Raw genomic sequence first — 25,150 nt, 5'->3', positions numbered from 1 at the left:
CCTTTTACTTCAGTATCCGGATGAGGAAGTTACTACATATGCTATACACTGTTTACCTCTGGTTAGTGCTGAGCGATTCGTGCCTTTTGAGGTTGGTCGGGTTTTGGTTCGACTACAAAAAAATAATAACGGCTTTCAATTTGGGTTATTTTTCACATTAAATGTGGCTTTAATGCTGTAACAACACTGAATAAAACAATTCATCAAAGTCCCATGATGGCAGTGACTGCCCATTACTGCCTATCACTTATTAACCATCATTTATTCACATTACTGTACCTTCATAAAATATTTCAGTTGTAGTTTAGTAGTTTATTTGATGACTTTTATTAATTTCATTCCAAGTCATCATCTCATCTCTATAGAGCTGCTGCCTGCTGTCTGACAAAATCACTAGATTGTAGTTCTTCAAAGTAAATAAGGCATACTTTTATGACTGCTGAGTACCAACTATCAATCACTTAGATCATGTATTTTCAGGTAGAGATACCCTGCGAAGCAACTACTCTCTATCCCTCTCGGTCGCACGTTCTTCTGTGTCTTCTTCCCCCAGACCGTACCAGTAGGCGCATAATATATTATGGTCATTGTAGTTAATTACCACATTTTCTGCAATAAACTAGGTAGAATATTGGCCTGTTGGAAACTGTAACCTCTCATCGCACAGTTCGGGCTTGATCTGATATATCTCTAGAGAAACTGTGCATTGAGCTCACAGAGAAAACGAACGGCACTCAAATAACTGAACCAACGTTGGTCAATTAGTTGTTTAAAAAATGAAAATTAACCAACGTTTTGGTTAATCACTCAGCACTACCTCTGGGTAACCCTGTCATAGTGAGGGTCACCTTGTGGTCTGAGCACCCACCAGCTACTCTATCAAACCACCAAGACAGAAAGAGACTGTAAGGACGATAGAGAGGGTTTAAGAGAGGGAGCGAAAAAGAAAAGGAAAACTCCAAGATCATTCGAGTGATGCCCCTGGCGCAGTGGGCACACGAGATGGAGCGTGACACCCTGGCACAACGGCACACAGCTCCTGCCGCCGTGATGCCCTACCCCGTGCCAGCGGCAGGCGCCTGTGTCAGCGCCAAGCCCATCAGCCGGTGCCCACTGCCCATCCACACAGCAGCTGAGGCCGCTGAGCCGTGGCGAAGGCCTCTTTTTCCAGGAACTAGAGCGAAAGAGAGCTCCAGAACGCCACCAGACAGATTTCTCACTGCGGAGCGAACAATCCCGCATTGTGGAGAAGGAGAAAGGGTGGACTAGACCTTTTGATGTTTCTATGTAGTGTGAAGTGAGAAGTGAATAGGGTGGAAGTGGAATACAGTAAGTTGAGGAGCAAGAGGAGGAAATATGGCCAACGTAATAATAGCCTTTAAATCACATTAGATTAGCTATACAAAACCTTTCCGAATTCGCCTTACAGTCAAATCCCCTCTCTCACTGGCCGGTGAACTGCTACTTACACTGTGAGAAGAATTGTTTGGGCTGGCCCTGGCCCGATTCACTCAGAGGACTAAAAGTATTCTCTGACAAAACCCAAAATAGGGGAATTTATCTCTCAATTAAAAAACTATAAAACATGTAGAGATATTTATCAAACATTTATGAAAAACCTCTGCCAGATGTTTATAAAACATAATTAAACATCCATAAATCCCCTGTTCCAGATAACTACAGCAGTAACTCATACTAGCAACGCAGCCCAACACATAATGACATTGCAGTCCAGCCCTACACTCTTAGAAGTAATGGGGCCTGGAAGAACCTTTCAGAGTTCTGAAAACTGCCCTCTGAAAGCTGTTTTCGAGGAACCCCTGTGTAAAGGTTCAAACCAGAACCATTTGTGACGGGAGGGGTTAAATATTTTACCTTTTTAATAACAGAAAAATTGGAGGCGTTGCTTATTTGAGGTGTCGCTTTCAGATAGTTATTTTTGGCCACCCGTTTGAGTAAATGTCATTTGTGTTCATGAATATTTATGCCAATTACATAGTCAAATATAATTTTATATAGTCTAATATAATTGCTGATTACTTATAGTAATAAAGTGGTAACTACTCCAACTTCGTGATTTGCATAGGCTCTTGAGGAACTCATATACCTCTGTAAGCCCCAATGAAGCTACAAAATTGTCAGTGTTCAACCTTAACATATGATGACAATACAACAGAACATATGGACAGCAACGACATTTACTCTAACGGGTGGCCCAAAAAAAGCTATTTGAACGCCACAACCCTACTATTTTATCTTTATTTAACTAGGCAAGTCAGTTAAGAACAAATTCTTATTTTCAATGATGGCTGGCCTAGGAACAGAACTGCCTGTTCAGGGGCAGAACGACAGATTGTACCTTGTCAGCTCGGGGGTTTGAACTTGCAACCTTCCGGTTACTAGTCCAACTCTCTAACCACTAGGCTGCCTCCCCAGTCCAGGGTTCTTCCAGGAACCCTTTGCTACATTGAAACATCAAAGGATCCTCCAAGAACCCCCCCAACTAAACAAAGGTGGAAATATAAACCATTGACCAGCAATGGTTCCTTGAGGATCTCCAGGGGTTCCTTGAGGATCTCCAGGTATCCTCGAGTCACCACTAATTCTAAGAGTGTATAATGGCACATATTTCTGCAACGCGTGCCATCAATAAAATACAGTGTTTTTGTTGGCACTTATGTACTCATACATGTAACTGAGGAATCAAGAGCATTTTCTGGTACAATGCCTGCCTTTACAGAGCAGGAAACGGTAGGGATTTCTAATCCCAATAACGTTTTACGACGTAATAATAAATAACTCAAGTTATTCATGTATTCTTTGATTAAGATGTATATTACCCACTCACACAAGCACAATCGCACACAATAGCCCCCAAAAAGGTACCCATATCAATTATTTTGGTTTACGATCCTTTTAGAGACATTAAACCAATAGTACATCACTTCAACACTTGATACCAGATTGTTGTCCCTTTTTTTCCTCTTTTTTGTTTTACAACATAGATGTTCAAGCATGAGGTTAACAAAACATGACGTTCTCCTCCACTTCAGCTGGATTAAAGTCCATTTATATTTATTCTACGACCTCTTGTCACTCTTGTTCAGAAGTGTCAATGCCAAAAGGCCAACAATAGGAAACGCTGATTTCATTGTTCAGCTAATTAACATTATTCTACAATAACCCACTGGGAGAGAAAGACCTCTATCACTTGGGTGCCAATTACGGTGACAGTGTAGCATAGTGTATCTGTAGCATACCTTACACCAAGCATAGGTCATGCCTGGGCCAATCAGGGGTCAGGTCGATTAATGGACAGTACAACATCCTGTAGACCCCCACAGACCTACAATTAAGAGCAATTACTGTGGCTGCTGGCTAGACCGAGAAAGGAGGGCACTAATTGTTGCTGAAGAACGAAAGCTTTTAAACCTGGCTGCATGACCCTTGACCAGCAGAAAGAAAGATAGCAGGTTTCACACACACACTGTCTGCCCACAGTGGTGTCAGTGTTACTCTCCAGATCCATGGTAGAAGACATAGATAGGGTGGCCAGGGGGTTAAGGGTTAGAGTTTAGGTACCAGATGGCCAAGGGGTTAAGGGTTAGAGTTTAGGTACCAGACTTTCTCAACAGGGAATCCCATTCCTCTGCTCTGGAGTTCAACAACAATGACGCAACAGCTAGGAGCCATCTCTACCTCACACGATAAGAACCGTGAAAGCTGCCAGACATTCCTTGCTTCTCTCATGTTGAGACAGCGTAGAGATGATGGTCGGTTAATGGTCGGTTAATTTCTGTTAGCTCTGTTCTCTGGGGAGAGTGTACAGTAAAGATGAGAGGGGTTGCAGAAAACCACACTCGTAAAGCCACGGCACTGAATCAATTACCCCAAAGCATCTGGCATCTACTTTCCCTTCAGCTTCTAATGAGGACATGAGCGCTCTTTAGATGATGGGAAGTAGATATTCCCCGTGATGTGTCTGAACCCCTTTAAAAATGAGACGACAGCAGCAACATCTTGGATTCCCCTCTCCATCCATATTCCATTGGTCTCACTTCCCCAAGATCAAGTCACCTCCATAGACGTTCCAGACATAACAGTAGCATTTCAACCACTTGTTTTGGTGCCTTTAGGAATTCTAGATGGACAGAGGAGCTGACCTACACCCGTCCTCCCATTAGGGTCCGTTGTGTCTCAGCCTGTCCAGGGCCACGTTGTGGGGACCGTGTCCCTCACCTGTTAACACCTCTCACCTCTGACAACTGCCACTATAATAACACTATAATAGAAAACTGCTGATGGATCCCCGTCCCATCCATCTGTTCAGACAGAATACCAAAGGCAGAGTACCTCGGCAGAAAATAGCTGTTAGAATTTGAACACCAGATTGAGCAATGAGGGCTCTATTATTGCTCAAGTGCAGAACTGGTGTCAAGTGATGTTTGTTGATACTAACTATAACATACTGATTCAAAATTACCATTGGCTAGGTCGGAGAAACATCACAGCACTTCATAACTCAATCAATAATAGACAGAGGCATGAGGTTCACCAAATGTATCATCATGTCCAATATTTTTCATGCCCCAGCTAGTACACAGTCTACCTTCTCCTGTGTAGATGTACAGTTGGAGTTGAGGATGAAAACTCTGATGTGGATTGAGGGGCTACTACAGATAGAGACACAGGTGTAGAGGGGAGGAGGAAGGCAGAGAGGGCCCGAGAAACGTCCGTGGCCGGTGCCAGGGTTTAGAGCGAGACCGGCACATACAGCGCAGACTAGGCTGGGCACACCGATGGAGAGAGAAACTTGCTCCTCTCCTCTCCTCTCCTCTCCTCTCCTCTCCTCTCCTCCCCTCACTTCTCCTCTCCTCTCCTCTCCTCTCCTCTCCTCTCCTCTCCTCTCCTCTCCTCTCCTCTTGTCACGTTCTGACCTTTATTTCCTTTGTTTTTGTATTTAGTTAGTATGGTCAGGGCGTGAGTTGGGTGGGCAGTCTATGTTTGATTTTCTATGATTTGGAGATTTCTATGTTTCGGCCTAGTATGGTTCTCAATCAGAGGCAGGTGTCATTAGTTGTCTCTGATTGAGAATCATACTTAGGTAGCCTGGGTTGCACTGTTTGTTGGTGGGTGATTGTCTATGTTAGTGGCTTGTGTCAGCACAGGTCTCATTTGTAGCTTCACGGTCATATTTGGTTTATTGTTTTTTGTTACTCTTTTGTATAGTGTTCAGTGTTCTCTTTATTAAAATTCACTATGAACACATACCACGCCGCATATTGGTCCTCTGATTCTTCTCGCCTCTCCTCTTCAGATGAAGCGGAGGAAGACCGTGACACCTCTCCACTCCTCTCCACTCCACACCACTCCACTCCTCTCCTCTCCTCTCCTCGCCCAGTGATTCCAACCCCTCAGTGGGTAGTCTCATCCACAGTCACATTAACAGACAACACGCACTGAGTCAAACAGATGAGCCCAGCAGAGTTCAAACACACACACACAGTCTGTGCGTACACTTACTTACACACACACACAGTCTGTGCGTACACTTACTTACACACACACACAGTCTGTGCGTACACTTACTTACACACACACACAGTCTGTGCGTACACTTACTTACACACAGTCTGTGCGTACACGTACTTACACACACACAGTCTGTGCGTACACTTACTTACACACACGCACACTTCGCCACGCGCACACACAAACAAAGCAAACATTTGTACACACTCAGTCATTGAACAAAGCACTGCCAGATACTCATTTCAGGATGAGCAACAATAGCGGCTCCATGGTGTGGGGTTGGAGGGAGGCTCAGAGTGTCAGGGCCTAAGCCAGGGATCCCCAATTATATTCAGCCGGGAATTACATTCAGCAGTGGGACGGTTTATGCTTGAGCGGATGGTCAGGAGGGCGGAACATAGTTACAAATCATTTGTACACTGCAAATTGACTGCAAGAATCCCAAATGTATATAGTATTTAACAAAAACAGAATCATTTCAAACCTTGATAACATGGGATACAATTACGTGCCTCTCTATTTATGCAGGGGACATGGGAACAGATTTCCTAAATGAAAATAACTTTCCGCTCATTTCCTGGTTATTTTACAGACTTTAATGCCCAACAACGACAACAAAAAATGGGCAACTTTGGGGGCCAAATCAAATTTGGCCTCATGGGCCGTCTATTGGGAAGTCCTATGGAGCCAGATGACATCCAAAAGCCCCAACACCTATCCGAGCCAGACCCTAAAGGTGAAAGAGGTTGTCTGACCGATAACCATCCATCCATCACACCATGCCTACCTCTGCTGACCTCATTCCAAACACGCCATGAGAGACAAAAACTGCTTCAACTGAGAGCGTAAACAGATGAAACAGAGGGCCGAAAACCTCTCGGGAAGAACCCAATGTCAAATCCCCTCCAATGAGCGACTCCAAACAAAGGGTGACACAAGCGCGAGGTCACACACAACACACAACAAGTGCTTCCATTCGCATACACGAAAGCGCTAAAGAACAGCGAGCGATTCAAGTCGGCTAGTTCAACAACCGGATGTACGGGGCAGAGCACGAGGGAGCAGGCCCACAGCCAACCAACTCTGTACACTCCAACAGAAACTACTTCTCTACAATCACACTAATTGTTCCATTCACAGCATCCCAGTCCTGGTACCAGGGACGAGTCAGGCCGGCAGTAAGAGAAACACACAACTACAACCTCTAATTACCTGCGAAGCTCTCGTAGATGTCAGCTCTGCAGAGACCTAGTTATCAGAGCGAGCAGAGACTGTCCGCCCCTATCCTGGGCCACCCCCCCCCATCTTTCTTATTATCTCCATCTCAAGACGATCGACATAGAGATTCACATGACATGCAAGCCTTAGCCCACAGACAGATAACCCCCTAGAATGTTGCATTAAGGGACCGACACGGTCACAGGATTGGGATTTCCGTCTGACAAGCACCTTTGGAGAAGCTTTTAAAACCATCCGGGCACAACTTAGGAACATTCGCCTCTTAAAACTGAATCACCCACTGAACAGCTTCACAGTTATCAAAAACAGTGGTAAAAGCAGCCAGGATGGCTTAGTGTACATAAAGAACTGTAGATCTAGACGTGGCTGCTTGATGCCTAGTGAACAGTCGTAGGGAGGTCATGTTAGTGTCAAGGAAGGTACTGTATCTGAACTTGAATTTCGTAACATAGTATGCCTAAATTATATATTGAGTTTGACAAACATTTTACCGTGAATCAAATGCAAAGCATGAGTCATTGAAGGATGCTGTAGTGCTCTAACAACAATGGATAAACACACAGCCAATGACAGCTTTATTACTGTGTAATGACTCATGATGAAATATCAGAAACTCTATCTTCCCTAAGAGGTTACACTTTAAAAGCCCTTATTATCACAGTTGAATTATCAACACTCCCCTGCTGGTGACGGCATATGAGAGGAAAAAAGAGATTTCTGTTGAAAGACCAAAGACGACTGACTGCACAATGGTGGACACAAGGATCTCTTCAACTTGATCTTTGTTCACTTTATCTCAGTGGAAACATACTGTTCTGCTTCGATCAACACATTTTACCAAGGAGTGCAGAGATATGGAAACCAACAGGACTACACCGACTATGGAAACCAACAGGACCTCACCAACTATGTAAACCAACAGGACTATGGAAACCAACAGGACTATGGAAACCAACAGGACTACACCAACTATGGAAACCAACAGGACTTCACCAACTATGTAAACCAACAGGACTTCACCAACTATGTAAACCAACAGGACTACACCAACTATGTAAAACAACAGGACTTCACCAACTATGTAAACCAACAGGACTATGTAAACCAACAGGACTTCACCAACTATGTAAACCAACAGGACTATGTAAACCAACAGGACTTCACCAACTATGTAAACCAACAGGACTATGTAAACCAACAGGACTTCACCAACTATGTAAACCAACAGGACTATGTAAACCAACAGGACTTCACCAACTATGTAAACCAACAGGACCTCACCGACTATGGAAACCAACAGGACTACACCAACTATGTAAACCAACAGGACTACACCAACTATGTAAACCAACAGGACTTCACCAACTATGTAAACCAACAGGACTTCACCAACTATGTAAACCAACAGGACTGTGGAAACCAACAGGACCTCACCAACTATGGAAACCAACAGGACTACACCAACTATGGAAACCAACAGGACCTCACCAACTATGGAAACCAACAGGACTACGCCAACTATGTAAACCAACAGGACTATGTAAACCAACAGGACTATGTAAACCAACAGGACTATGTAAACCAACAGAACTACACAAACTATGTAAACCAACAGGACTACACCAACTATGTAAACCAACAGGACAATGGAAACCAACAGGACTATGTAAACCAACAGGACTACACCAACTATGGAAACCAGCAGGACTATGGAAACCAACAGGACTACACCAACTATGGAAACCAACAGGACTATGGAAACCAACAGCACTACACTAACTATGGAAACCAACAGGACTATGGAAACCAACAGGACTACACCAACTATGGAAACCAACATCACTACACTAACTATGGAAACCAACAGGACTATGTAAACCAACAGGACTACACCAACTATGGAAACCAACAGGACTACACCAACTATGTAAACCAACAGCACTACACTAACTATGGAAACCAACAGCACTACACTAACTATGGAAACCAACAGGACTATGGAAACCAACAGGACTATACCAACTATGGAAACCAACAGGACTATGGAAACCAACAGGACTATGTAAACCAACAGGACTACACCAACTATGGAAACCAACAGGACTACACCAACTATGGAAACCAACAGCATTACACTAACTATGGAAAACAACAGGACTACACCAACTATGGAAACCAACAGGACTATGGAAACCAACAGCACTACACTAACTATGTAAACCAACAGGACTATGGAAACCAACAGGACCTCACCAACTATGGAAACCAACAGCACCTTACCAACTATGGAAACCAACAGGACTACACCAACTATGGAAACCAACAGGACTACACCAACTATGGAAACCAACAGGACTTCACCAACTATGTAAACCAACAGGACCTCACCAACTATGGAAACCAACAGGACTTCACCAACTATGGAAACCAACAGGACCTCACCAACTATGGAAACCAACAGCGCCTCACCAACTATGGAAACCAACAGGACTACACCAACTATGGAAACCAACAGAACTACACCAACTATGGAAACCAATAGGACCTCACCAACTATGGAAACCAACAGGACCTCACCAACTATGGAAACCAACAGGACCTCACCAACTATGGAAACCAACAGGACTACACCAACTATGGAAACCAACAGGACTATGGAAACCAACAGGACTACACCAACTATGGAAACCAATAGGATCTCACCAACTATGGAAACCAACAGGACCTCACCAACTTTGGAAACCAACAGGACTACACCAACTATGGAAACCAATAGGACCTCACCAACTATGGAAACCAACAGGACTACACCAACTATGGAAACCAACAGGACTACACCAACTATGGAAACCAATAGGACCTCACCGACTATGGAAAGTCTTATACAACTAAGAGTAATGACACAGTATACCATCAAGACAATAGTCTTCTTCTATAACATTCCTGAACTAGCATGCATGCTCAAATGCAGCAACAAGAGCCGACATCTGAATGTAAACCTTATCTTTTCACTGATACACATTTTGTTTGTGTCCTGGAAGACCACTTGACAAAACAGACAAAATCTTAGTCTTTTTCAAAAATATGTCTCTCCCTGAACAGCATAGCAGCAAAGAGAGGGGAAAGAAATAATTCCTCACTGAATGACTAATGGAACAGCAAAACAAATATATTTTTAAATGTACAGAGGGAAGAAGGGCTGGCAGGATGGTTAATTGTAAAACGTCTGACATTTCCATGTGTGTTCTGTTCTGACCAACCAGGATAGTTGGCAGGTTTTGAGCCTCCTTCCAACCCCCCAAAACCCTTCAGCTTCCTCATCAATGAAACTCCGGCTAGTGACTTTGATTTAAGAAAGACTCTCCTTTCACAGGGACATAAAGAGTGGAGAGAGAGGACCATGAGATCATTGACCCTCACAAAGAGTGCTTTTATTCCTCATCAGGAAGAGGAATAGAGGGATAGAGGGAATGGATGAGAGGAATCTGACCTCTGCCAGCAACAGGTTATCTTTTCTGTCACTACTGTACAGGGGCGGACTGGGACCAGAAATCGGCCCTGGAATTTCTAAGACGTCTGCCCAATTTTTTTCTTGAGGCCCCCATTATTAGCTGAATGCTAATTTTGTGCAAAAAAACAACAACTAGTTAGACAGGCCCAACCATCTGGCATTTGCCCGAAATGCCAGGTGGCCAGTACGCCCCTGCTACTGTATAGAATACTAACTGACATTTAGAGAGTAACTGGTTATTTTAGGTGGCTTGCACAGCAATGCAGGTTTACTCTTGCTTTTGGAGCACAATATCTTAATCACATCTAGCTGCTTGTGCATTCAAGAGGAGCTATACCTACTTCCTATTGTATAGGCAGAGAGTTTCCCAACTACAACTGCACTCTGCCTGGTGGTCCTGACAGTGTTGCTCAATGCAATTTGCTCTCAGCAATTAGGCTGCAGTAAAGAACTGCATGTTTAGGCAGTCTGTGGTGGGATGGAGGAGGAGCGTGGGAGAAAGAGAGAGAAAATGAGTGAGGAGAGAGAGAGAGAGAGAGAGAGAGAGAGAGAGAGAGAGAGAGAGAGAGAAAAGGGCAGCTGAGCCCACCAATATATGTACACTACTCAAAAAAATAAAGGGAACACTAAAATAACACATCCTAGATCTGAATGAATGAAATATTCTTATTAAATACTTTTTTCTTTACATAGTTGAATGTGCTGACAGCAAAATCACACAACAATTATCAATGGAAATCAAATTTATCAACCCATGGAGGTCTGGATTTGGATTAAAGTGGAAAACCACACTACAGGCTGATCCAACTTTGATGTAATGTCCTTAAAACAAGTCAAAATGAGGCTCAGTAGTGTGTGTGGCCTCCACGTGCCTGTATGACCTCCCTACAATGCCTGGGCATGCTCCTGATGAGGTGGCGGATGGTCTCCTGAGGGATCTCCTCCCAGACCTGGACTAAAGCATCCGCCAACTCCTGGACAGTCTGTGGTGCAACGTGGCGTTGGTGGATGGAGCGAGACATGATGTCCCAGATGTGCTCAATTGGATTCAGGTCTGGGGAACGGGCGGGCCAGTCCATAGCATCAATGCCTTCCTCTTGCAGGAACTGCTGACACACTCCAGCCACATGAGGTCTAGCATTGTCTTGCATTAGGAGGAAACCAGGGCCAACCGCACCAGCATATGGTCTCACAAGGGGTCTGAGGATCTCATCTCTGTACCTAATGGCAGTCAGGCTACTTCTGGCGAGCACATCGAGGGCTGTGCAGCCCCCCAAAGAAATGCCACCCCACACCATGACTGACCCACCGCCAAACCGGTCATGCTGGAGGATGTTGCAGGCAGCAGAATTTGGCGAATTTGCCAGTGGCGAATTTGCCAATCTTGGTGTTCTCTGGCAAATGCCAAACGTCCTGCACGGTGTTGGGCTGTAAGCACAACCCCCACCTGTGGACGTCGGGCCCTCATACCACCCTCATGGAGTCTGTTTCTGACCATTTGAGCAGACACATGCACATTTGTGGCCTGCTGGAGGTCATTTTGCAGGGCTCTGGCAGTGAGGGGGGAGATAGTGCCCCTAATCCATCTGACCAGTTGACCATTAACTGTATAAGAATGTCAGCCCTAATTTACAGGCAGCGAATAGATTGCTCTTCCACACCATCAAAACCAATTATGCATTTGTTGTGCTTCGAGAGCAGCCAACCAACACAGTGTTTACTCCTGACCTGATAGTAGCAGGCAGTGTGTGCACTGCACACATTACCATAAAAAGAAATGAGGCCTACTAGCAGCCAGCCAGCCAGGCAGGCAGGCCTAATGTGGCCTTCAAAGAGAGGCCTTTATCAGTGCATCTGGAGTGGAGCCTATCAGGCAAAGGTGTGGAACCACAGCCCGGGACACCTCACAGTCCTCCTGTCCTAACCCGGCCCTGTGTCGTCTCTCTCCTTTAATCCTGCCTCATTGTGTGTCTGCTCTACTGCCCTTTGATGAGGCCTTCTGCAGGTGTCTTCTCTTTCTCCTGCTATCTATCTATGTTATAACAAGACCCCTTTGACTTATTAAAAGGTGAGGAGGAAGCTTGTGTTTGCTTGGGCTCTTTGTATAGAAAAACCTGCTGATGTTGTATCTAATCTGTGAGGTTAGGAATATATTAAAGGGAGACTGGGTGGTTGGTGGATATTGATATTGACAGAACCACAACTTGTGTGAGCAAGATAGCTGCTTACACCTCCTTTCTGTTAAACAATGGCCTACCAAGAGTCTTCCGCCTCCCACCCACTATCTGACAGTGCCTACAGAGAGAGAGAGCATTTTTCAAAGGTCTCCAGTGCCTGGCTGAGACCCTCCAGATTGTTGTCCCTCTGTGTTTGCCACACACAGACTGATGGAGTGAAAGGCAAGCATATTAAGGAGGTTTTGGCCTGGCCCCTCGGGTCACTCCAACTACTTCACAGACAATGGCCACAACCAGCGGACAATAGCCGTGTTCAGACAACAAGCAAATCAAGTGTCCAGCATATAAAAGATTTATTGCATCCGCCAACAAAGGCTGTCACAAAGCTCCCCGCGAGCTCTCCTTTAAGGGCCTGCGTCAGGGTGAACTCTGCTGGGTCACTTAGCTTTTTGTGGGCCTCTCCACCACCTCAAGGCTGTAGCTATAAAAATTCTAGTGAAATGGAGAGCATTCAAATAGCAGCCTGCAAGTGCAGTGCTCTCCAGTTTCTATATTTGTCTTCGCCAGTGCTACAAAATAAAAAGCCGTAATTTCTTCCTCTGTTCCTCCGCGGTCTTGGGTGTGAACACCGACAGGGGATGGCTGGCTGGGCTGGAACGCATTTTAGCTTTATTAAATAAAGGATTTCAATAACCCGCTTAATCAAATCTTCTTGGTAAGCCAGCAGCCAAGGATCGTGACTGGGTAGAATTTGCATTTAGGACAGTTATTACGGCTGTGGCACAGAGCTGAAGAACAGAACAGGTCATACTGGGGCTAAGAGTGAGGGGAACCCCAGTAGCAATCACGGTAACAATCAGACTGTGGTTATATAGTATAATATAGGAGCAGAACCAGACTGTGGTAGGTCTGTTACCTGAGGCTGAACAGGGTTGCGTGGGTTCACTGGCAGGGCCCTCTCTCCTCTTCCTGTCCTGTCTGTAGACGAGGTGAGGTTTGTTGTGCTCCTCGTCGTACTCCTCCCCCTCCTCCGCCTTCATCAGGGGCTCTAAGAAGTATTCACCATGCTGGGTGGTAAAAGTCCCGATCTGGAGGGGAGAGAGATAGAGAGAGAGAGTGTGAGAGAGAGTGTGTGTGAGAGAGAGAGAGAGAGAGAGAGAGAGAGAGAGAGAGAGAGAGAGAGAGGAGTTGGTTAGAGGTCTGTGCAGTGTGGGTCATATGAGTGACAGGGTCAGTGTATATGACAGCTATAATATGACGGTTGGGTGTCCATATACTTTCAGTGATCACTAGCTGCAAGTGCATGTCTTGTCCCAAACCAAGAGACATTGTAATGACAGAAATCGAAGTAATAGCTGAACTTCTCATGGTAATTAAAACGTTTGTTCATTCAGATGTTAGAGTGATGCAGCTGTTACAGCATGTGTGCTGTTACCCTGAGTTAATGTCCAGTACCAGTCAACAGTGTGCTATGCATCATTAGTTCCATGACTAGTCCGAACAACACAAGAATAACGCAAAATGAATAGTACACTATTTTCCGAAAGTATCTATTTTTAGCCGGTGGAAATGGAAACAACATGGAAAATAGAATAACATGAAGAGAATCAAAAATACTTAGAAAGGTCTCAGTCAACCACCATTGATGTAATCATCACACTGGCAATCCGTCTTAGTACAGGTGTCCAGACTTGCCGTGGCAGTAACACGATCTTGCCGCGGCAGTATTTGAATGGGCCTTCATGGTGCCGCGGTATATGGATGGGCCATCAAGCTCTCCATTTGAATGCAAATTCCATCATTTGGAATGCTTGAAGAAATATTGAGTACTTAAGAGGACGTTGCGTAATAATGGGTGAGATGACAGCATCACCCTCAGGCAATTTGATGATAAAAGATGGGCTTGATTGACACTAGAGGTCGACCGATTAATCGGAATGGCCGATTAATTAGGGCCGATTTCAAGTTTTCATAACAATCGGAAATCGGTATTTTTGGGCGCCGATGTGCCGATTTAAAATATATATATATATATTTGTATACCTTTATTTAACTAGGCAAGTCAGTTAAGAACACATTCTTAGTTTCAATTACGGCCTAGGGACGGTGGGTTAACTGCCTCGTTCAGGGGCAGAAGGACAGATTTTCACCTTGTCAGCTCGGGGGATCCAAATTGCTAGCTAGCAGTAAACTTATCTTATATAAAACAATCAGTCATAATCACTAGTTAACTACACATGGTTGATGATATTACTAGATATTATCTAGCGTGTCCTGCATTGCATATAATCTGACTGAGCATACAAGCATACAAGTATCTAAGTATCTGACTGAGGGGTGGTAGGCAGAAGCAGGCATAAACATTCAAGCAAACAGCACTTTCGTGTGTTTTGCCAGCAGCTCTTCATTGTGCGTGAAGCATTGCGCTGTTTATGACTTCAAGCCTATCAACTCCCAAGATGAGGCTGGTGTAACCGAAGTGAAATGGCTAGCTAGTTAGCGCGCGCTAATAGAGTTTCAAACGTCACTCGCTCTGAGCCTTTTAGTAGTTGTTCCCCTTGCTCTGCATGGGTAACGCTGCTTCGATGGTGGCTGTTCTCGTTGTGTTGCTGGTTCGAGCCCAGGGAGGAGCGAGGGACGGAAGCTATTCTGTTTCACTGGCAATACTAAAGTGCCTATAAGAACATCCAATAGTCAAAGGTATATGAAATACAAATGGTATAGAGGGAAATAGTCCTATAATTCCTATAATAACTACAACCTAAAACTTCTTACCTGGGAATATTGAAGACTCATGTAAAAGGAACCACCAGCTTTCATATGTTCTCAAGTTCTGAAACGTTAGCTTTCTTACATAGCACATATTGCACTTTTACTTTCTTCTCCAACACTTTGTTTTTGCATTATTTAAACCAAATTGAACATGTTTCATGATTTACTTGAGGCTAAATTGATTTTATTGATGTATTATATTAAGTTAAAATAAGTGTTAATTCACGTATTGTTGTAATTGTCATTATTACCAATAAATCAAAGTAAAAAAATCGGCCGATTAATCGGTATCGGCTTTTTTGGTCCTCCAATAATCGGTATCGGTGTTGAAAAATCATAATTGGTCGACCTCTAATTGACACATACAGTATATCCATCATATATCATAGCATTTCTTTCATATTACACAATATTAGCATCCCACCTAAATCTTACAACCCGTGTCTTTAAAGATGTCATTTTGAATGGTATTTGAGAGCGCACTACTCAAATCCTGTCTTGAACGAATGACAACCAATGGGAGGAGTGATATCATTGTGACAGGATTTGGCAAAGCAAATATTGATGTGGAGGATGAGGCCCTCACAAAGCTGCTTAGTTCAACAGCCAGTCGCTCGCTGACTCACTCAGCCGCGAAGACAAAGGTGTTTGTGTGGTCATTTTACACGCACACTTTAACAGGATATTGTGTGGTGGAATGTTATCTTTTTGGGGGTCATTTCCATGAGCATCCCCACAAGTGATCGGTGTTTGAAAACAGAAAATGTCCAGGCCATGGAAAATAAAGGACATACCATGTGTACATTTCCTCTTTTCCGGTGGGAAAAGACGGGATAAACACTTGAACACACATACCCTTGTATGTTGGAAAGCCTGAGTGCTGCAGACCTACAGTAGCTATAGGATGAGACCTCAACCTGAGCCGAAGGACAACATAATGATTGGGTTGTACTTGTAATAACAGGACCCAAAGCAGAGGAAGCAAACCATGGCTATAGTAGTTAGAAGCTCTCTCTAAGTCTTAGTCTTGTAACACCGTGTGAAAACCACCTCGATCGGCCCCCACTCTGCTCCTCTGACGACCTGTCAGTATAGTGAGGATGAATGAATGTCAATGTGAATGTGAACGTTAATAGAGCAGAGTATTAACAGGGTCCAGATACACTTGTCTCATTACAAGGCATGGTACTGGCAGCATGTGCTGGGTGGGAGCGTTTGTATACAAGGCCATCAGCAAACATCTTGTAGCAGTCTATCCCATGCAGCGTTATGTCAAGGTGCACGCAGACACTGTCAGCCTAAGGCACTCACACAGTAATGTCAAGGACTGAGTGATTACTGAGTTGATGAACTGTAGACTGGGCACCGGGCACTTCGTGTATGTGCTTTGCACAAAAGAGCCTGGGGCCAAGACTGTGGTGATGCACAGACTGACTATGACCTACCTAACATTGTACATTGTATGACATCTATCAAGTTCTATAAGAACAAATATGAAAATGCTGTAGTAGTAGTACATCGTCGGTGTGAGGAATGGACTTCTTCCCATTATCCCACCAAGCGTTCCCACACGGCTAAATACACACCAAGTGTCAAGTCTACGTTTGCACAAACTAGGAAGCATGGTGTCAGGGGTTTAGTAATAGTTTATATTCACTTGGAAATCTGACAACCGAGATTGGACAAACACAATAATGTTGCTGTTCAGGAACAGGTGCTGTAACGGGCCTTTGGTGGAGGGGACTCCACAGTGAGCTACAGGCCAAGGACATGGTAAGGAATCTCTGTCTGTTGACACACAGCTTTACATACACTTTACAACCCAGCGCTGGGTACATACACTCTTAGAAAAAACGGTTGCAAAAGGGTTCTTCGGCTATCTAGAACCTTAAAAGGTTCTTCGCCTGTCCTCATAGAGAACCATTTGAAGAACCCTTTTTGGTTCCAGGTAAACACCTTTTTGGTGCCATGTAGAATACTCTGTGGAAAGGGTTCTACATGGAACCCAAGATGGTTCTACCTGGATTCAAAAGGTTTCTACCTGGAACCAAAAAGGGTTCTTCAAATGGTTATTCTATGTGGACAGGTTCTAGATAGCACCTTTTTTTCTAAAAGTGCAATGAAGGGAACACATATTAGATTATTTTTGACCGAGCCTGTTGGGTCACTTAGCTGGGTTTTTGATCTATATGTATGATCCACCGGGTCAGATGAGAAGACTGGAGGCGTGACTTAGGAGGGGCGTCGCTTTTTTATAGTTATTTTTGGCCACTCGTGAGATCAAATGTCATTCCGTGGACTGTTGTACTGTCACTCATGTTAAAGTTGAGCACTGGTACATGTGTAGCTTAATGAGGCATACAAGTTCCTCAAGTGTCTATGTGTGTACCAATGTTGGGATAGTTAACACTTTGTTATGTTATTTAAATAATAATTATATTAATTGTATAATAAAATATGTTATGTGCAAAAATATTGAAGGAAAATGTTATTTGCCGTTTACAAGAATGACATTGACTCTCACAGGTGGCCAAAAATACCTAGAGTTGAAGTCGAAAGTTTACATACAGTTAGGTTGGAGTCATTAGAACATGTTTTTCAACCAATCCACAAATGTCATGTTAACAAACTATAGTTTTGGCAAGTCGGTTAGGAAATCTACTTTAGGCAGGACGCAACAATTGTTTACAGACAGATTATTTCACTTATAATTAACTGTATCACAATTCCAGTGGTTCAGAAGTTTACATACTTTTACATACTTTACATACTTTAAACAGCTTGGAAAATTCCAGAAAATTATGTCATGGCTTTAGAAGCTTCTGATAGGCTAAATAAATTAATTCAAGTCAATTGGAGGTATACCTGTGGATGTATTTCAAGGACTACCTTCAAACTCAGTGACTCTTTGCTTGACATCATGGGAAAATCAAAAGAAATCAGCCAAGACCTCAAAAAAATGTGTAAACCTCCACAAGTCTGGTTCATCCTTGGGAGCAATTTCTAAACGCCTGAAGGTACCATGTTCATCTGTACAAACAATAGTACACAAGTATAAACACCATGGGACCACGCAGCCGTCATACCGCTCAGGAAGGAGACGCATTCTGTCGCCTAGAGATGAACGCACCTTGGTGTGAAAAGTGCAAATCAATCCCAGAACATCAGCAAAGGACCTTGTGAAGATGCTGGAGGAAAAAAGTTTAAAAGTATCTATATCCACAGTAAAAACGAGTCCTATATTGACATAACATTCTCAGCAAGGAAGAAGCCACTGCTCCAAAACTGCCATAAAAAAGCCAGACTACATTTTGCAACTGCACATGGGGACAAAGATCGTACTTTTTGGAGAAATGTCCTCTGGTCTGATGAAACAAAAATATAACTATTTGGCCATAATGACCATTGTTATGTTTGGAGGAAAAAGGGGGAGGCTTGCAAGCTAAAGAACACCATCCCAACCATGAAGCACGGGGGTGGCAGCATCATGTGCGGGGGTGCTTTGCTGCAGGAGGGACTGGTGCACTTCACAAAATAGATGGCATCATGAGGTAGGAAAATTATGTGGATATATTGAAGAAACATCTCAAGATATCAGTCACTAAGTTAAAGCTTGGTCACAAATGGGTCTTCCAAATGGACAATGACCCCAAGCATACTTCAGAAGTTGTGGCAAAATGGCTTAAGGACAACAAAGTAAAGGCATTGTTGTGGCCTTCACAAAGCCCTGACCTCAATCCTGTAGAGAAGTTGTGGGCAGAACTGAAAAAGCGTGTGCGAGCAAGGAGGCCTACAAACCTGACTCAGTTACACCAGCTCTGTCAGGAGGAATGGGCCAAAATTCACCCAACTTATTGTGGGACGCTTGTGGAAGGCTAAACAAAATGTTTGACCCAAGTTAAACACTTTAAAAGCAATGCTACCAAATACTAATTGAGTGTATGTAAACTTCTGACCCACTTGGAATGTGATGAAAAAAATAAAATCTGAAATAAATAATTATCTCTACTAATATTCTAACATTTCACATTCTTAAAATAAAGTGGTGATCCTAACTAACCTAAGAAAGGGGATTAAATGTCAGGAATTGTGAAAACCTGAGTTTAAATGTAGTTGGCTAAGGTGTATGTAAACTTCCGACTTCAACTGTATCTGAAAGCCATACCTCCTGAAAATAACCTATGGATTGCATTCAAAAAGACCCATCTGCTGGGTCAACCCAACATGAAAGTGAATAAAAACCCAACTGATGGTTAAATTAACCCATGTTTGGGTAATCCAAAGGGGTGGCCTATTGGGGCTGTGGCTTTCAGCTAGTTATTTTTGGCCACCCGAGAGAGTAAATGTAATTCATGTTCATCATGTTAAGTTTGTACACTGCAAATTTCAATTTTCCTTTAATATCTTCACACATTCCGTATATTTATTTAAAATTAATAACATTTGTATTTCAATATTATTCCAAAGTGTAAACTATCCCATGTCAACAATGGACTAATGAAACAAATACCATAAGATCATTTTTGGGTGATATTTTCCTTTAATAATTCTCTCACCCAACTGAAGCTTGGTTTAAAGCCAATTAACATCCAATAACTCCGCTCTTGTGTAAGCCTAATTAAAGCTACTAACGTGTCAGTGCTCAACCTTAACATGTATTGACAATACAACAGTACAGATTAACCCGGAATGGCATTTATTCTTACAGGTGGCCAGAAATAAAGCCACGCTCCTATTTAGCCACATCTACCATTTTCTGCTCAATAACCCTGCATCAACAACCCAACTTAAAGAAAACAATTGGTTGTTTGTGACCCAACTGGCTAGGTGAAAATAACCCAACGGTTGTTTTTAACCCAGCAATTTATTTTAGTGTAGACATCTATCACATGGCAGCTGACAGTAGAAACAGAGAGAGACACATACTGAATGGGATACATTGGGGGTATTCTGAACGTACCCCCGTTATGTTCCTTTAAACAGAGAAACCCTAGGAGGACACACATTTCCCACGGTGTGAGTCATACTCTAGATTCCTCTCAGCACCTTCATTAGTAGTTATCCACAGGCCAGCCACTTTCTCCTGTTCCCCCACAAGTCACAGCACACTTTGAAAAGACACAAGGCCCTTAGCCCCCTGGAGGGAAGCCTTTGGGCACCAGAGGCAAGAGAAACTTCCCCGTCTCAAAATGTCCCCTTTGTTTTAGAGGCTTAATCGTCCCTTAAAGCCCTCATCACACCAACATGTGGTCATCCGACGAAGCCCCAGCAGCCTCAGCGCTCAGAGACTAAGCCGACACGTTTATAACCCAATAGCCTAGAGCCATGGGTGTACTGATGCCATTGTCCTGTCTCTCTCAATGACTGATGATAACATCACAGAGGGTAGTAACACACTGTGCGGAAGCAAACATGTTTGGAAAAAGGAGCGTGAAGTCATATATCAATGTTTGGAAAAGAGGTTGAAGTGACATCAAGTTGGAAAGAATGACAATCAAAGCTTGCAATATGATATCCTATTTCTTCTTATGCCAGTAGATGAGGTACTGTATGTACGGTATAACTGAAGTCATCCGCTTAACATTAAAGTGCATAGATAACGAAGTAAGAGAATGGTGTGTTTCACTGGAAACACAATCCGTTGATGATGTGTTGTGCTAGATATACAGCCATGCAGTACATCTTATACGTGGCCAGTGCCAGTCACCCCAGGCCAGAGTCATGCAAACTGTGCATATCTAAAAGAAGTGTGACGTCACTTACAGGGTTGCAGTGACATATGCAGCGGGAGACTCTGAGGGCTATGGCCCTCTGTCACTTTCTGTGGCCAGCTAGGCAGACGTTCAGTTCCCACTGAATCCGACTGCCGCGACTGAGCTCAAACCCTGCCCCTGTACCAGTAACCTTATCTGACCCATGAAGTCACCCCTTCAACACTATCTGATATTCTCTCACCCAACTGAAACTTGGTTTAAAGCCAATGAACATCCAATAACTCCACTATAGCCCCATGAGATACAAGTCCATGTGTAAGACAGATACACAATAAAAGTGGCCAGAGTGACAGAAAGTATAGTGGGTAGGCTTAACATCCCTGATGACATAATACACTGCGTCCTTATAGAAAACACCAGGATTCTTAAAAGTTGATTCATATATTCCAAGAGGCCAAGGCTGTGTCATTCCATAATTGGCACAATAAAAATCAACTAAATGTGTGCCAAAGGACTTTCATAATCTAAAAAAACACTTTGGAATTATATCCAGCAGAGGACATGATGTGAATTGTGTAATAGCAACATCACCACGGTGGTATTACTGCTGAACAGGCAAGAGGTGGGATGCTGCCCTGCCCCTGTCCCTGCTCACACTGTGGTCAATGACACGTCAAGCCATACATGCTCATGTTACATATATGCACTTCAAACACAAAAGTAATATATGTTTTATTGTCACATACACTGGTCAGGTGCAGTGATATGTGTTGCTTTACTAGTGCTGTGAGTTATGGGGGATATCCATGGAATCCGTTGAAATGGGAATAACCAGGGAGACTCAGCAGAGCCTATTAAAAGTATTTAAGTTTAGAGGGGAGAAGTCATACTCACAAGACCAGTGCACAGACTGAAGACTGCAGTGGATTCAATCTTGGCGTTGACGTGTCCGCGGAAAAAGCAGTGCCGCATATCGCTGTCTTTTTGTTGTTGGGACTCCGTTGCGTTGCTGTGTTCCGCTCCCAAATGTGTCACAGTGTACGTGGGGGCAATAAAACCGGAGTCGGCGGTTAGATTGAGATGAAAGCGTTGTCCGAATGCCTCAATTCTGTAGTGAGCACTTAAACCATCCGAATAATCAGAATTAACACTTCTCCGTTTCCTTTTGTAGTGAAACTTGTGGGTGAATGATTCTCCGAAATCATTTATCCGCAGCGGGGTGATAATTTCATAGGTTGACAACTGTTTGATGAAACTTTCTGAAATGCAAGGAAACGTGCATTAGTGGGATACATTCTGAGAGATTATAACGGTAAAATATGTAGCCAATAGAGAGATACGTAAATGTGTCACTTAGCCTACAATGTACTCTACTGGCATCTTTCTTCGGCGCCATTAGGCTACTGAACAGTTTAAACATATACTTTCAGATTTCGCATTTTATCCGGATGGATCCTACCATCCATAAATCAACGAGATAAGTAGCCTACCTTGTTTCGGATGCAATCGGTATTCCAAGGAGTTCCGGACAAGTGCTGACAGATGACACATTAGTCCAACCAGCCAAATTGCAAACTGCATGATTTCCCGGGTGAAGAAACCACCGGCTCTCGTCTCCAAGGCAGTAGGCTACCCTTCTCAAGCGGCTCTCACCTCTCCTTCTCCCAGCTTGTCAGCAACAGGTCGTGGGATCTGCGGAGGCTCTCTGCAGCACAAGTCTTGCAAAGTGCACTGGCCTCATCGCATGGCTAAACATGCATTCACTATGCTCTGTAAACACGCACTATTTACGATGCATAACAGACTATTTGCTGCCTAATGTAAGCTACGTCTATATGGAAAGGAGGGATCAGTGCCAACTAAGCTTTTCCTTAGCCATCCATAGAACACCCCTTGCACCATAGGCGCTCGCCAACACAGGAACACAAGGAACGCCCCTAGGCCGGAGAACCAATGGTGAGTGCGCCTCGACCAACACACAACTGGGGCCGTCTGTACTCTGTGTGAAGAAGAACTGTAAAAGAAAACTGTCTCCATCAACAAGTTATAAAGCATTATACCTGCAGGCGTTTAGTTAAACAGTATAAGTAAAGTGTTACCAAATGTTTTGCTGGGCTATTACAGAGCCCACTGCACGCCTCTTTGCAGAATTTGATCGAAATGTATACTCATTACTGTCCTATGGGTATTAAGTATTATAGCCCACATAAAAGTTAGCAGAATGAATAACGTTTCCTCATTAAACCCATGGATCAGGAGCAATAATACAATCTAAATAAGGATTTACCCTTTAACATGTGTTTAGTGTAAACTGTGGACCTACTTCATAGATGCAGTGGTCAGTCCAGTTCTTCATTAGTCATTGTGGCACATAATGTCTAGAGCACACTTGATGGACATATGAAAGAGACCTTGTTTTTTTCATCTGCTTTGGCCAGAAATGTCACCTCATTGTGGGTGATTAGATTCGGTGGGCTCACCGGAAGAGCTTTCGGATGTGGTGAGGTCTTTTGCTCTGACTTTCAAACAAAAAGGAAAACGTTCAAGAAGACATTGACGTTATGGCTGTTGTCTATTCATTCAAAGATTATCTCTGCAGTCGCAATTCTTGTTTCATGCAGTCTACTGCCACTCAAAAGTTTGCCTTAAAGTCAGTAAGTGAGGCCTACAACAGGATCCACAAGATGAGGTAATAAAATTATGAAATTCACTGACTTCACTTTTATAAGGCTATCATGGTGACAAGAGACCATTCATCCATTCTGATGAAGTGAAGCCAATTCAACTGAGCACTTGGACGGCACATTGACTGTCCAAGAACAACAGCATCTGTCCAAGCACCACAGTGTCTATCCAAACACCACATTATCTATCCAAGCACCACAGTGTCTGTCCAAGCACCACAGTGTCTGTCCAAGCACCACATTATCTATCCAAGCACTACATTATCTATCCAAGCACCACATTATCTATCTAAGCACCACATTATCTATCCAAGCACCACATTATCTATCCAAGCACCACAGTGTCTGTCCAAGCACCACATTATCTATCCAAGCACCACATTATCTATCCAAGCACCACATTATCTATTCAAGCACCACATTATCTATCCAAGCACCACAGTGTTTATCCAAGCACCACATTATCTATCCAAGCACCACAGTGTCTATCCAAGCACCACATTGTCTATCCAAGCACCACATTATCTATCCAAGCAACACATTATCTATCCAAGCACCACATTGTCTATCCAAGCACCACAGTGTCTATCCAAGCACCACATTATCTATCCAAGCACCACAGTATCTGTCTAAGCACAACAGTGTCTGTCCAAGCACCTAAGCTGCGTATGAACCTGAGAGGTCCTCCTGAGATGTGGTTATTGTTCAGATTAAGTACATCTTTCTACTGTAGCTCCTCAGTCTAATGCTTCCCTGATGTGTTATTCATTCATTTCCAAGCCTCCCGTGAAGCCATTCAGTCCTAAACCACTCTCAGAGCTCGTTCATGTTCAAGACCAAACTGGGAATGTGGAATAAGAATTTAATTTGACAAACAACTACCAGTTACAGTCCAACTGCAGTCCTATTCGATATCCACTTCTCTGTAGTATAGCTCTATAAAGGTGATGAACCTACCTTTTCAGCTTTCCCCTACAGAGACACTATTTTACAGTGAAGTTTCTGGCCCAACTCCCTGAAACCAAGAGAACAGGACGAAACCACAAAGAAGAAGCCAGGAAGAAACCACGAATCACATTTATTTATGGGACATATCCTTCATTGGACTGTCAAACAGGTGCCAAGCCCCCCTTGGACCATCACTTTATTAACCCTAGTGCCTACCCCCTCACTCCCAACAACCTACCCCACCCCTAACAAACATCACTCCCAACAACCTACCCCACCCCTAACAAACATCACTCCCAACAACCTACCCCACCCCTAACAAACATCACTGCCAACAACCTACCCCACCCATAACAAACATAACTCCCAACAACCTACCCCACCCATAACAAACATCACTCCCAACAAACTACCCCACCCCTAACAAACATCACTCCCAACAACCTACCCCACCCCTAACAAACATCACTCCCAACAACCTACCCCACCCCTAACAAACATCACTCCCAACAACCTCCCCCACCCCTAACAAACATCACTCCCAACAACCTACCCCACCCCAAACAAACATCA

At 43.6% G+C, this 25,150-nt stretch overlaps 1 protein-coding gene across 1 annotated transcript in view; it reads right to left on the bottom strand.

Moving 5' to 3' along the window:
• The window catches only part of LOC110493669 (A disintegrin and metalloproteinase with thrombospondin motifs 20), a 132,553-nt gene extending 109,601 nt beyond the window's left edge, over positions 1–22,952 (bottom strand). The window contains exons 1-3 of the mRNA XM_036952909.2: positions 22,436–22,952; positions 21,840–22,204; positions 13,376–13,547 (exon numbers count right to left, since the gene is read on the bottom strand). Of these exons, the coding sequence (XP_036808804.2) occupies positions 13,376–13,547; positions 21,840–22,204; positions 22,436–22,526 (628 nt within the window). The 5' untranslated portion in view covers positions 22,527–22,952. The remainder of the gene's footprint in view (positions 1–13,375; positions 13,548–21,839; positions 22,205–22,435) is intronic.
• Positions 22,953–25,150: the final 2,198 nt, after the last annotated feature.

This window comes from Oncorhynchus mykiss, chromosome 2, assembly GCF_057628025.1.
Source record: "Oncorhynchus mykiss isolate SJ-2025 chromosome 2, ASM5762802v1, whole genome shotgun sequence".
Classification (NCBI taxonomy): Eukaryota; Metazoa; Chordata; class Actinopteri; order Salmoniformes; family Salmonidae; genus Oncorhynchus; species Oncorhynchus mykiss.
Note: the sequence above shows the minus strand (reverse complement) of the source record. Positions and strands in the feature narration are given on the sequence as shown.